Here is a 13,588-nt window from a genome sequence, read left to right as displayed (position 1 = left end):
CAGAACGATATTGGCAGCCAATCAGAATTCACCTGATTTTAAAGAGCTCAAGCATTTGTATTATGTTAAAATTCTGGGGCAAGATTTGCGATTCCTGGCAAAGTTTACTTGCATCAACTTTTTAAGTTAATTTCTTCGAATAAAATTTCTGCCAATGCAAATGTAAATACCCTCTGAGGATAGTTTAGAAATTGACGGAAAATACATATTTTTTTTCTTTTTTAATTATGGTTCTGTGCACCTGCCTTGTCCATGACATTTCGGGGCAAATTGAGCCGCTAACATCAAAATCGTAATTGAAATGTTGTACACGCATTCCACAACACATAAGAGGGTCGAATAGGGCTGCAACAACTAGTCAATAAAATCGATAATAATCAATAATGAAAATCATCGGCAGCGATTCTCATTATCGATTAGTCGGGTCTGCTCTCTGTACGCAAAGCTTTCACCTGTCGGGCCAAATTACAGCACTGAATAACGCATTTCTATGGACAAAATGCATCTAAAAATAGTGGAGTGTAAACAGTGAGCTGCTGCGGGAAAGGTACATGATCCAAGTGCCCAGAACATGAGAATTCTTTATTTTAAGCTTCAAGCGAATGCATTAGCGTTTAACATGCCTGTTATGCTCTTTGACAGATGTGTTTGCATCCTCAGCACAAAACGTTAGTTTTACAGGTTATTTCCTCATCTGTAAATGTTACTAATTCACGCAAGTATTTTCATTTCGCATGAAAGCGTGTCCTGACAGTCTGTGTTAAACTTCAAACTTCACTTTAAATAAAAATGGGATAAAAATGTAAGACATTTATTTTTATCCGATTAATCGAAAAAAGAATCAGCTAACTAATCGATTATCAAAATAATCGTTAGTTGCAGCCCTTGTGTCGAAAATTTGCTGGCATGTTCATAACACTAAATAAGAAAGTCACACAAGAAAAAAACAGCCTAGGTTAAACAGTATTTCCGACTACTCAAAAATGTTTTGCAATAATAAAAGGGTTAAATTCAACAGACTATGTACAGTAATTGTAGTGTGCACTTATAATAAACAAAGTTATCGTCCGTCCACTAATATAGTTGTTATAGTTCTCTTTATCGTTCCTAATGTGAACAGGCCTTTAATGTCATGGCTTCAAACAATAACAGTAGCGTCAAAAACAAATTCCTTCAAATAGTTACTGTAAATGTAGTGCAAAAACCTAACCTTTCATTGAAGTAAAAGAATGGCAAGTCGGGGGAAAATCACATTATGAAATAAATGTTTGTCTCCAAAACACGTTGGCCACAATTATTGGCATCCCTAGAATTTTTTTATGAGTAAAATATCTCTGAAGTATATTCCCATTAATATTTAAATTTTTTTTAGCACACCAGGGTGACTAGGAACATGAAATTGTCTAGCTATGACGTCTTGTTTCACAGGAGTATAAATATGAGAAAACACAGTATTACTAGTAATACTAGTAATAGTTTACTAGTATTCTAGTAAACATAGTCGGTTATGTCTTAATTGAACATGAACAGTTGAGAAAGTAAACACATTCGCTCTTAAAATGACAGCAGCCTTATATTGTGCTAATATAGTGTTTTTAATGTTAATCAAACAACAAAGGACAAAGAAAAAATCACTCGCTGTCTTGTTTTGTAACTTTAATAAGGATTAATTACTAAGGATGCTTAATTTATACAGTAAAGACTATGCAGTGTTATTTTGCTATACATTTGGCTACTTTATTCAATTTCTGCACCTGAACACTGCTGTTAGACCTACCTGAGAAACCTGAAAAGCACATTTCTTTTGTGTCTTTGTTATATTGTTATATTGTATTTATTTGTTGCTTGTAATTTGATTATTTGTTTTTGATTAGACTGTTTACTTGTCTTTTAATAATGTTTTACATTTATATTAGTTAGGCTAGTAGTTTTAGCTGTGGTATCGAAATTGTAATAGAGAATTGTGAATTTTCACTGGTATCTAACATTTCTGTGTCTTAACTGTCTGTTTATGCAAAAACAGTTTCATTGACGGTAAAAAGTATTTATGGCCGGTAAATTTTCTTAAGTCACCGGCCATTGGCAGGTGTGGCAAAAAGTTAGTTTTATGCCCGGCTGCTTGGTATAAAGAGGCCTTGATACCATACCAATATTAGCAGTACTGATATCATTAATTCTGCACAGAGAAGACACATACTCTGTGAGTAGAAGCAGTTTCACACCTCAAGCAGTGTTTCCGCTGCATTAAGTGATATTTTTAGATCACAACTTATAAAGTAAATGATAAAATAAGGTATAAGTTAATAAAACTTACAAAATAATAAAATGGTTCAGGAGTGGGTCTGGTTTGTTTAATAGTATACAAAATTCATATTAATAATAATAACTAAGTAGATGCTCTGATACACTGCTTCTGCTTTTGATGTCAATACTCCAAGTCTCCAACCCACAAGTGTCAAACTCAAAGTTTGCATGTCACGTGATTAACTGCTAAATTCAAATGTGCTCTCGTGCTTTGGCTGGCGCTGATCCAGAGACAGACTCAGCACTACTCATATATCACATCTGTTCAGTGTTTTCAACCACAATTTTTTTTACTAGCAAAAATATTCATAGTTTGTAAAAATATACACTGATGTCTTTGGAAGCTGCAATAACGATTGAGAAAATCGCTTTTCAAATATCCTTTCACATTGTGTATTATTTGCTGTAACTATACAGGTTTCTCTGTTTTTCTCCAAGTTGACTGGCCGCCAACTTTCATGTCTTGAATTCATAAGTAAATGTGTGTAAATTCGAATTTGCATAAACAAACATGGCGGTGCACATAGCCTGTTATAACTTATCGAGCAACTAACATAATCGTTATGAAAGTATTTAAAACATATTTGAGAATCAGAAAATCAAATATGTCACAATCTACTTAGCAATGTTTGAATTATATAAAAAAAGGAAAAAAAAACAATAACCTACACAAGTTATACAGCGTTAAGTGTCACATGACAAGCTTAGCATACCGCCATGGAAATAGGAATGTGATGCATTTTTTTAGGGTACACATTACGCTGATGTGGCTCGGGCAGAAAGTTTGACAGCCCTCTAACCTGTCAACAATGCGTGCCAATAAAAATATGTGCTGCTCATGTTTGTAATGTGAAACTATGGAAGCCCATTTCAGCCACATAAGAAAAAAAATCATGCTCTGGTAACTTGGTATGTCATAATTATGACTTAAAAAATCGAAATTATGAGATTAAAAAGTCAAAACTATGAAGAAAATATACTAAGAACTAACTAACTAAGAACTCGAAAATATGTCTTAAAAGGATAGTTTGGAATATTTTTTTCTTCAGTTGAACAGTAAAGGTTTTTATCTGAAACCGTGGTCCATTTCATTCATATAATGGAAGTCAAGGGCTACCATCACTTTGAGAGTAAGAAAACATAATTAGAAGACGGTAGCCATTGACTTGCATTATATAAATCATCAAGGACCACGGGTTCAGATAAAAAACCTTTACTGTTTAACTGAAGGAAAAAAAATTCTGTAACACTGTATTTTAAGGTGACGTAGTTACACTGTACTACATGTACTTAATATAGTAATAACAGTAAATTATGCGCATTTACAATTTACCCTAAACTTAACTGTAACTCTATAGTAAGAACATGTAATTCATTAATATTACTCAGTACTTATTTGAGTAGGTGTAATGTAACTATGTCACCTTAAAATAAAGTGTAACCAAAAACTCATCTACATCTTAGTAAATTTACAGCACTTTTTTTTTTTTTGTGGGGGCGGGGGGCTAACTATCCCTATCCTTTTAAATCAAAATTGGCGTGTCATAATTAAGACTTTTCATAATTAAGAAAAGACAATTTTGACTTTTAAATATTAATTTCGACATGTCATATCAATTTAAGTCATAATTTTTATTTAGTATGTAATAATTTTGACTTTTTAATTGACTTTTTTCGACGTTTTAAGTGAGTTTCGTCTTTTTATTTCATAATTTTTATCAGAGCATGATTTTTTTTCTTTTCATATGTGTTGGAAATAGGCTTCCATATGAAATAAAACTAAAACAATTACTTTGGTTGTTTTATAGTGTTTTAACTCTTTTTCTGTTGCTTCACAGAGGGCAGATCATAAATATCAGATATCTGGAGTATTTCAGTAGTATTCTCATCTTTGTAAAGGACAGAATACTTGTTTATCATGGGTGAGTTATGTTTGTTTTTTGAAAGGAACTTTTAAAATATACAGACAAAAGCCATTCATTCATTCACAACCTTTATTCATTCATTCATTCATTCATATTCATTCATTCACTTCATTAATTCATTCACAACCTTTATTCATTTATTCACAACCTTCTTTCATTTGGTCTAGGTCTGTCAAGCAATAAAAAATGTAATCTAATTAATTACACAATGTGGCTATTCATTAATTGAATTAATCGCACATCAAATTTGACTAAGAAATTACTCCCAAAAGATAATTTAAGACATTACAAAAAGTAGCTTCAGAAGAAAAATATTTTTGGGCGAACTATACCTTTTAATGTTTGTTTTTATTAATATGGAAATATTAAATTATTTTTAATGAAATTATACTCTAAATAAGAAACTCAAACTGCCAATAGGTGGCAATAAATCTCTAATTGAGTAGCCCAAGTCATTGAGTCATTCATTCATTCATTCGATTCGATCACATGACTGATTCATTCAGGAGTGAAGTAAATGGTTCTCTTTATGGTCCATTGAATCATTGGTTCACCCGATCGTTCAAAACAGTTCTGCTCTGTCTTTATATTTTCGTTGGCAAAACAGACAATATTGGGTCTAAAATTATTTATTTTATTAAACTGTTGTATAAGATCAGTATCGCATGTGCACTCTCGTGCTATTCTGGACAGAACAACCGAACTTGTGTGATCTTGTACTCGTTACTCGTGTGATATTCCTTATATATCATGATGTAAATGTGAGGGCGTTTTCACACTGTCAGTTTAGTTCGAAACGGGGGACGGTTCACATGAGAAATTGGTAATGTGAAAGCTGTCAAGCGGACCCAGGTGAGCTGAGCTCAGGTATTCTGAACCCAAACCTGAAGGAGGTGGTCTGAGATCGGTCACGCAACTTGCGCTCGAACTGTGTCGCGATTCACGTGAATGTGAAAGCAACACGGACTCGGGTGCAAGAAAAGTAACCTGCACATGCGTTTTATCAGATCACGAAGTATTTAGTTTAATAAAGGGATGATAGTGTTGATGATTTACCATGGATACGAGCGAGAGCGAGCCTGCAGTGTATTTGTGCATAGCACCAGCGGGAACAATCACGCTCTGACGCGGACCACAGCAAATGTGCCCAGTGTACAAATGCCCTGAGACTAAAACTCAAACACGGGCATTTTTACCCCATATCTTGAATTTTAGGGACATTCTAACTGCATTCTATAGGCTTCATCACACAGTGAGTTGTTGACCTGCATAATATTCTTCATCAATCAACTGTATGGAATGTAAGATGACCTAAATAAGTCCAGGGCGAGGCAAGTGCGTTAAATGCGTTAATAATTTTTTTTTTTTTTACTGTAACTAATGAATCTAATTAACGTGTTAAATCGTCAGCCCTAATTTATTCACAACCTACCTTCATTCCTTCGTTAATTTATTCACAACCTACCTTCATTCATTCATTCAGTCATTCATTCAAAAATCTTCCTTCATTCATTCATTCACAATCTTCATTCATTCATTCATTCATTCATTCATTCATTCATTCATTCACAACCTTCCTTCATTCCCGCAACTTGCACAATCATTAATAAATTCATTAATTCAAACATCTCATTCATTCACATACACTACCTTTTTTAGTATTATTATTTATTTATTATTTTTACAAAAAAATATTTTATTCAGCAAGGACACATGAAATTGATACAAATTGACCGTAATGACATTTATAACGTTACAAAGCATTTATTTCAAACAAATGATAATCAACCATTCAAATGCATCATGACAAATGCATTCATTCGTTCATTCACACACCAGTCAAACGGGTAAATAAATGATTCACCTTGTAAAATGATTGTCCATTTATTCATTCACCATATTCATGTTGATGAATGTGTCCTCTCTCCATCAGGGCGTATAACCCGCGGGGGCTTCAGGAAGTAAAGCAGGCTCTAGAAAATGTAAATAAAGTGGAGGATCTGCTGCCCATCATGAAGGTATTAAACATTTTTAGTTTATATAGAGTTTTACAGCTGCTTATCTGTACCTAATTATCATCTTATTCATTAAATGGATCATTTGTGTGCTAAATTAAATCTTAAATCTTTCTGGTTAGACAAGGTCTGACTGTATACAAGTCTAAAAACATCTTTCTCACCCTATCCCTTTTTCTCTCTTCCTTTCTTGTACACTATTCATATTATGAACAGCTGATAAACACATGAGGAATGATTGCTCATGCTTTTATTTGCCTGTTCATAATTACGGTTGACATTTCACACTTACAGTTTATGTTTTTGAATTGCCACATTTATTTATAAATATATGCAAGTTTTCATAAACCACAAGAAGACAGTTGCTCTGATATTTTTCTGTGTGTGTTTTGTACATCTGAAGCAGTTCAACAGTAAAACCAGAGACGGCTTCACAGTAAATTCTAAAGTACCTAGTATGAAGGATCCTGGGAAAGAATATGACGGTTTCACCATCACCATCACTGGAGATCGGTGAGAACTTACACCTGAAAACATAGGGTTTCATTAGCCTTTAAAAGGGATCAGATTCTAGTAGAGGTCTTTACTATGGTAAAGGTGTGAGCTAATTGTCTGTTGTCCAGTGTAGCAATGTATGAAGTGCCTCTCACTTTCAAACCAAGCAGCTTTTTGTTGGCTAACACGGCTAACTGAGACCAAATTTCTAAAGTTAATGTGGCCTAGAGTTATGACCACCAATCTCAACACAGACACTCAGGCTGTTCTGATTTGGTGTGCCATATCTTTTCTAACTGGTTTCTACTTGCAAAATTCCTGTATTGGACTTTCGAACAAAACCAAATTGCCAATTACTTCCTTTGAGGGGGTAAAAACATTCACATAACTTGTATATAGAGTATTCAAGCGGTCTCATCACTAACAAACTCTAACAACTAGCCTAGGAAAACGTGCTAAAATATGTTATAAACATTCTATCATCACGCTAAATCATGTTAGCAACATGTTAAAACAAGGTAGCAACATGCTAAGTCCTTTTAGCAATGTGCTTAAACATGCTAGCAACATGTAAAACATGCTGACACCATGTAAAAACTATGCTAAATCATGCTAGCAATGTGTTAAAACTAGCTTTTAAAAACAACAACAACAATAAAAAAACATTAAAGACAAACATCAGAGTTTATCTTTAAACCCTGCTAAAAAAAAACCCAGCTAAACCTAGCCAGAGCTGGTTGGCTGGTCATAGATGGTTTAAGCTGGTCTCTCTCTCCAAAACCCCTCTAAATCCAGCCTGTTAAACCAGCTATGGCCAGGATTTTTTGTGTCTTTTGCTAATGATTATGTGTTGTGTGTGTTAGAGTGGGAAACATGCTGTTTTCAGTAGAGACTCAAACCACAGATGAGAGGACGCAGCAGTATCAGTCAGAAATTGAAGCGCTCTATAAAGATCTCACTGCCAAAGGAAAAACCCTGATGCTCTCCACTGAATTAGGGGTAAGAACATCTGTTTGTTTGAGTGTCTGTCAGTCTCTGTTCAGCGGTGTACAGAGAAGAACATCCGATTTCACATGCTCCTCTGTCTCCTGCTAAACCTGTCGTTTGACTGCTGGCGTGTGTTCATTAGTCAAGTCTCTTAAAGCAAATTAATTCAGTGTCACGTAAACGAATATCACTGTGGTGCTCACAGCTCTGGAATCTACACCTGTCTGACCTGTTACACAGAGAATCATGGGAGTTCTGTGACCTGTGTTCCTTGTCTCTCTCGCCCACACACACACACACACTAATAGACCCACTTACACTGTTACACCCAGTTCTCTCTGTCTGTATCCCTAAATCACATCACACTTCAGATATATATATATATATATATATATATATATATATATATATATATATATATATATATATATATATATATATATATATATATATATATATATATATATATATATTATATATACTTTTTTTTTAATAAGAAACAGAGCATATATTTGCAATTTGTAAATTTATGCTGCAATTTATATAATCTATAATCTATTTATAACAATCTGTAATTAGTGGTGACAGTTTCAAAGTAATCTATACGGAATTTAATAGGTAACAAAGTGATTTCCAACTTTTTTTCTGCCGGACCCCCTTTTGTAGAGAAAAATATTTTCAAGCCCCCCATCCCCAAACTACATGTACCTGGAAAAAGACCATTTCTATTTGAATGTGTGTTTTTGACATATAATTATTCATTACTTCATTCTTCAATCACATTATCCTTCAGAAATCATTCTAATATGCTGATTTGCCAATCAAGAAACATTTCTGATTATTATCAATGAAACCATTTTTGTTTATTTTTAATAAAAAATAGAATAGGAATATACATGCACCCACATAAAGACACTCCCAGACATGACCTTGTTTGCAAATTTCTATAGGATTTATTTGAAATATTGTAGTTAATACATTACTACTTAACTACTTGGCCTCTTCTACTTTTTCGGCTTCAAATTGTCAGAAGCTAATATTTTGAGGCACACAACACTGTGGTCTCTCTTCATTACCCTCCCTTGTACTGGTGAATCCGAGAGTGAGATATGCCTCTTCATATTTTCTTGATTTATCACCGCACCAGACACAACGGCCGTGCCACAACAGAGGTTGTCTACTGGACATTGCAAACCCATTTTTCCTTTGTGTCAGAGCGCTGGAGTAGGCTACATCCGAAATAGAATGGGGTATCAGTTTACTATCAGGGATTTGTCGTGTCGCGCCACATCCAGTAGATAGCATCAGTGATTATAATGGGTTCTATTTGCTTTTGCCGTGCCGCGGCGATAGTGTTTGGTGTAGATGCGTTGTTTTGGTATTTGTGAATTTTGCACAGATTTAACATCTGCTTTGTTTACGTGGCACTGGCAGACCTTTCACGAACTTGCCCGTGATTTTTTTTGACTTGGTAAGAACTCTAGCAGCTGCATTTTGGACTAATTGTAGCTTGTTTATTGAGAATACAGGACAACCACCTAGTAGTGCAGCTTTTCTGCATCAGAAACGGATGACATGTTCCATAGGTTAGCAACTCCAATGGTCCAATAACTAATACCTCAGTTTTGTCCAAATTTAATAGAGGAAAATTACTGGTCATCCAAAATTTTATATTTAACACACTGTCAACTTGGATAATTTACAGATTTCATCGGGTCATGTATCATCAGCATATCAGTGGAAACTAATTCCATGTTTTCTAATAATATTACCAAGGGTCAGCATGTGCATTCAAAATAGCAGAGGGCCTCAAACAGACCCTTGTGGCACTCCATAATTTACTGATGTTAACTTGGATAATTCCCCTTGGATAATTTAAATAAACAAAATGGTAAAGGTCTGGTAGGTACGAGCTAAACCACCCTAATGCCTGTCCCTGAATACCGGTGTAAAAAAAAACAAAAAAAAAACAAGAGTAAGTTATAAAAATCATAATCATAAGAGTCATAATCTTCAGTGTCGAATGCAGCACCAAGATCAGGCAAAACTAGTATTTGAGATATAGCCTTGGTCAGAAGCAAGTCATTTGTAATTTTAAATGGAGCCTGAATCCTGACTGGAATTTTTCATTATATTTTTTTTGCAGGAAGGCGTACAATTGAGCAGACACAATTTTTCTAGTATTTTAGACATAAATGGAAGATTTTAAATGGGTCCGTAATTTGCCAATGAATTTGGATTTAGTTCTGGTTTAATGAGAAGTTTAATATCTGTCAGCTTGAAAGGTCTTGGGACATGACCCAGAGATAGAGACAAGTTAATAATATTGAGAAGATTAAAAATAAAAATAAAAAATAAAAGCATAATTTCATCTCTTAAATGTCTTGGTGTGTTTTGGTCATAATTTAGACTTTTTTTAAATCTAATTTCAGCTTTTTATCTCGTATCATAATTTAGATTTTTAACTCAGAATTTTTAAAAGCCCTAATTTCAACTGTTCATCTCACAATGACTTAGCATGTCATATTTTTGACTTTTTATCTCACTATTATGACATTTAAAATCATATTTTCAACATTTTATCTCTTAATTATGACTTTAAATATTCAACTGAATTACTGATCAGATCATTTCAATTATCATAGTGTCCCCAACTGAGCAAGCCAAAGCCAGAGGCAACGGTGGCAAGGAACCAAAACCTTTTTTTTTCTATCTATAATTCATAAGCAATGCATCCACTATAAATATATATTGTAGGGCACGCCCAATCGTCCCAATGAAGGTTTACGATTGGTCAAGTCTATTAATGCAGATTGTCTGTCATTCTTACTACTTTGAGTAAAGATAAAGGATGGAGATTTGTTTTGCAAACGTTAATGTTTACATCAGCTGGGCTAACATATGCACTGTTATTGATACAATTCCCACATGTGCACCGCGATACATTAGACACACACACACAGGTTTGTTGAAGGAAGCACACTTGTTAATGCTGATGGTGAGGAATTACAGTTAAAACATCTCATAATGTACCTCAAACTGAGTAGCATCACTGAGAAACGTCCTGCTCAAGGTTCGGGTTGAATAACTAGTTCTTCCAATGTTTCATCGATTCGTACTTGTGCTAGGATTGATGTAAAATCAACATCATCAATACTGTCTTTACAGTGCATACACTCGCTGAGCAAACAGGAAGCCGGAGCTGAAGATCAGTTATGAAATGGACGTTTGTATCTCGAAATACGCATTGTACACGGTAGACCAATCACAACAGACTGTGCCGTCTGACCAATCAGAGCAGAGCAGGCTCGTGGAAAGGAGGGATTTAGAGAGACTGATTCATCCATCAAGTCGTTTGAGAATCATAGAACATTGTGGTGATGTGCAATGTATATTATGAGCAAATGAAACAGTTTTTTGATCTTTGATGCATATAAACCTGTTGTTGGAGACCTCCAAAACTAAATTAGGAAACTTTAAAATAGCATAATAGGGGCACTTTAAGTCAACCTGCTGATTTGTTATCATTATTACCACCATTAAATCCCTACGGATAGGTGGAACCAGCAATTCTCCAATTTAATAACTTCCGAACACACTTCACAAGAAAACACAGTCAGAGTGAAAAAGCAAGGATGAAAATAATTAGATATAAACAAATGTGCAACTGTAAAGTTTATTGTTATAATAGTAGTATTAATTGCTTTTCTTTCTCTCTCTCTCTAGGATGCAGATGCCGTGTGTAATTTAATTCTTTCTCTGGTGTATTACTTCTGTAACCTCATGCCACTGTCCAGAGGCTCCAGGTAAGAACACCGTTTAATTTCTCTGTTTAGAGCATATTTATGCTTGCATGAGAATTAGGGATGAGAAACCACTCATAGACTCTTCAGTTGGCAATTTATTCATTTTAAGATAAACATGTTTTTAATTAATGTGTAGGTAAAAATAATGATAATCTTTGATTCTCCTTTGACAAAGCCTGAAAGTTTTTAAACTGCTTCAAACAAACATTCATGATTTGTCACGGCAGAATTAATGTTTATCATTTAAAATTGGTTTAAACGTTGTTCCTTGGAGTTTGAAGGTAAATATCAAGTTATAAAAATCATGAAATAAATAGGTGGGTGCTATGGATTTAGGAAGTTGAATGAATAAATAATACATAATCAATACAAGTTTTACATAGCATTTTTAAAAAAGAGAATTGCTTTTATTAATTTAGCATGTTTATTTTTTTTGCATGTGTATTATTATTTTACTGGTTTGAAAAGGAATAAGAAAAGCATTTGCCAAATACATGTTTAAAATACTATTTAAAAGATGTATTTAGATATATTTTAAATGTGCACTGTGTAAATTTAAGCAGCATTTAGCAGCAAGTTTGCGAATTGCAACCGTCCACCGCTCACCCCTCCCTTTCGAAGCACATAGAGAAGCTACGGTGGCCAACACAGGACAAAGATTTCATCGTCTGAGATAGCAGAGAATAGCTGGCACTCTGTAGAGCAGTTTGTCCGTTTAGGGTTTCTGTAGAAACATGGCGGCGCAAAATGGTGACTTCACTGTGTAAGGGGACCCACGGTGTATGTAGATAGGAATGGCTCATTCTAAGGTAAAAAAAAAACATAACGTTTCATAATGTAAGGTCTTTATACACCACTGAAAACATAGTTATGTATATAATATTGCATTTCTGACAATAGATCCTCCTGAATATTACATAGTGCACCTTTAAAAAGTGTTCACTGTAACTGTCGATTTGTCGATTTTACTTTGTGAATAGATTTTTTCTTTGGTTTAATAAATTGGTCATTTATTGCGTATGTTTTTACTCCTACTAAGATTGGACAAGTTTCTCCATCAAACGCAAAACACCGATTAAGGCACATTAAACTAGTGATGTAAGTGAATTTGCATCACATTTATACCGTATTGTACTTGGTTCTGTCCATTGTTTGTTGATTGGATGGAAGCAGATCAGAATGTGCGTTTGCAGTTGATTGTAAGAACAGAGCTGGGTTTAAAGGGGCTATATGTAAGAATTACCCAGCTATTAATCACATTGGCAATTGGCGTGGATGATCATTAAGATCATTAAGATGCTTCTAGAAAATGGATATTGTACATTTCCATGTCATACTGACTTGAAAAAGCTTTCCGTGATGGCAGACTATATTTCAGAATTATATTTAAAGCTGCAGTCCGTAACTTTTTGCGCTCTAGCAGTTAATAAACACAACTGCATGCGCCTTGCGGAAGAACATTGCAGCCGGAGCTACTTTGCTCTGTTTGTTTGTGTCTATGGCGAGTCACGCAAGGACTGTGCTCCTCCGCAGTGGTTCTTACCAGTCCGGTCTGAAATAGTCCCAATATAAACACTTATTCTAAGTGTGCCATAATGATTCAGGGTAAGACAAAAACACGGTTTGGACAATGGATTCATGTTGTACATTGTCATTATATATTTTTTGTAAATCTTGAACACAAAAAAAGTTACAGACATCAGCTTTAATTTGTGTTTGTTATACCTGCATGTTTAAAATCGCTGTTATTCTTCCAGTGTTGTGGCGTATTCTGTCGTCATGGGAGCTCTGATGGCCAGTGGGAAAGAGGTGCTGGGCCGAATCCCATCTGGAAAGGTAAAGAAGACATAAATAATGTTACTGCACTTACAGTTACTATATAAGTATCTGTTGTAATGCATAACTTTTTCTGGTTTATCACCCAGCTGTTTGACTTCGAGGCCATGACTACAGCCAATCCTGATCGCTTCAGTAAGACCGCCAAGAGTTGGATGAATTTAAAAAGGTACGACAAGAAGCTTCTATTCTATTACTAATGCTCATATTCATACTGGTA

At 34.6% G+C, this 13,588-nt stretch overlaps 1 protein-coding gene across 2 annotated transcripts in view; it reads left to right on the top strand.

The window, feature by feature from the left end:
* ttc13 (tetratricopeptide repeat domain 13) overlaps positions 1-13,588 on the top strand; it is a 32,901-nt gene that overhangs the window by 18,135 nt on the left and 1,178 nt on the right. The window contains exons 16-23 of one of the 2 annotated variants that reach the window (XR_013817653.1): positions 4,143-4,226; positions 6,163-6,247; positions 6,648-6,757; positions 7,603-7,738; positions 11,453-11,532; positions 12,572-12,630; positions 13,290-13,368; positions 13,458-13,537. Coding sequence is in view for 1 of the 2 variants with exons in the window: in XM_079831571.1 (XP_079687697.1) it covers positions 4,143-4,226; positions 6,163-6,247; positions 6,648-6,757; positions 7,603-7,738; positions 11,453-11,532; positions 13,290-13,368; positions 13,458-13,537 (654 nt within the window). In the remaining variant the exon portion in view is untranslated. The remainder of the gene's footprint in view (positions 1-4,142; positions 4,227-6,162; positions 6,248-6,647; positions 6,758-7,602; positions 7,739-11,452; positions 11,533-12,571; positions 12,631-13,289; positions 13,369-13,457; positions 13,538-13,588) is intronic. The other variant, XM_079831571.1, reaches the window with a different exon arrangement.

Source organism: Gobio gobio (genome assembly GCF_949357685.1).
Source record: "Gobio gobio genome assembly, chromosome: 12".
NCBI lineage: Eukaryota > Metazoa > Chordata > Actinopteri > Cypriniformes > Gobionidae > Gobio > Gobio gobio.
The sequence above is the reverse complement of the archived record's forward strand: the minus strand, read 5'-3'. Positions and strand labels throughout refer to the sequence as shown.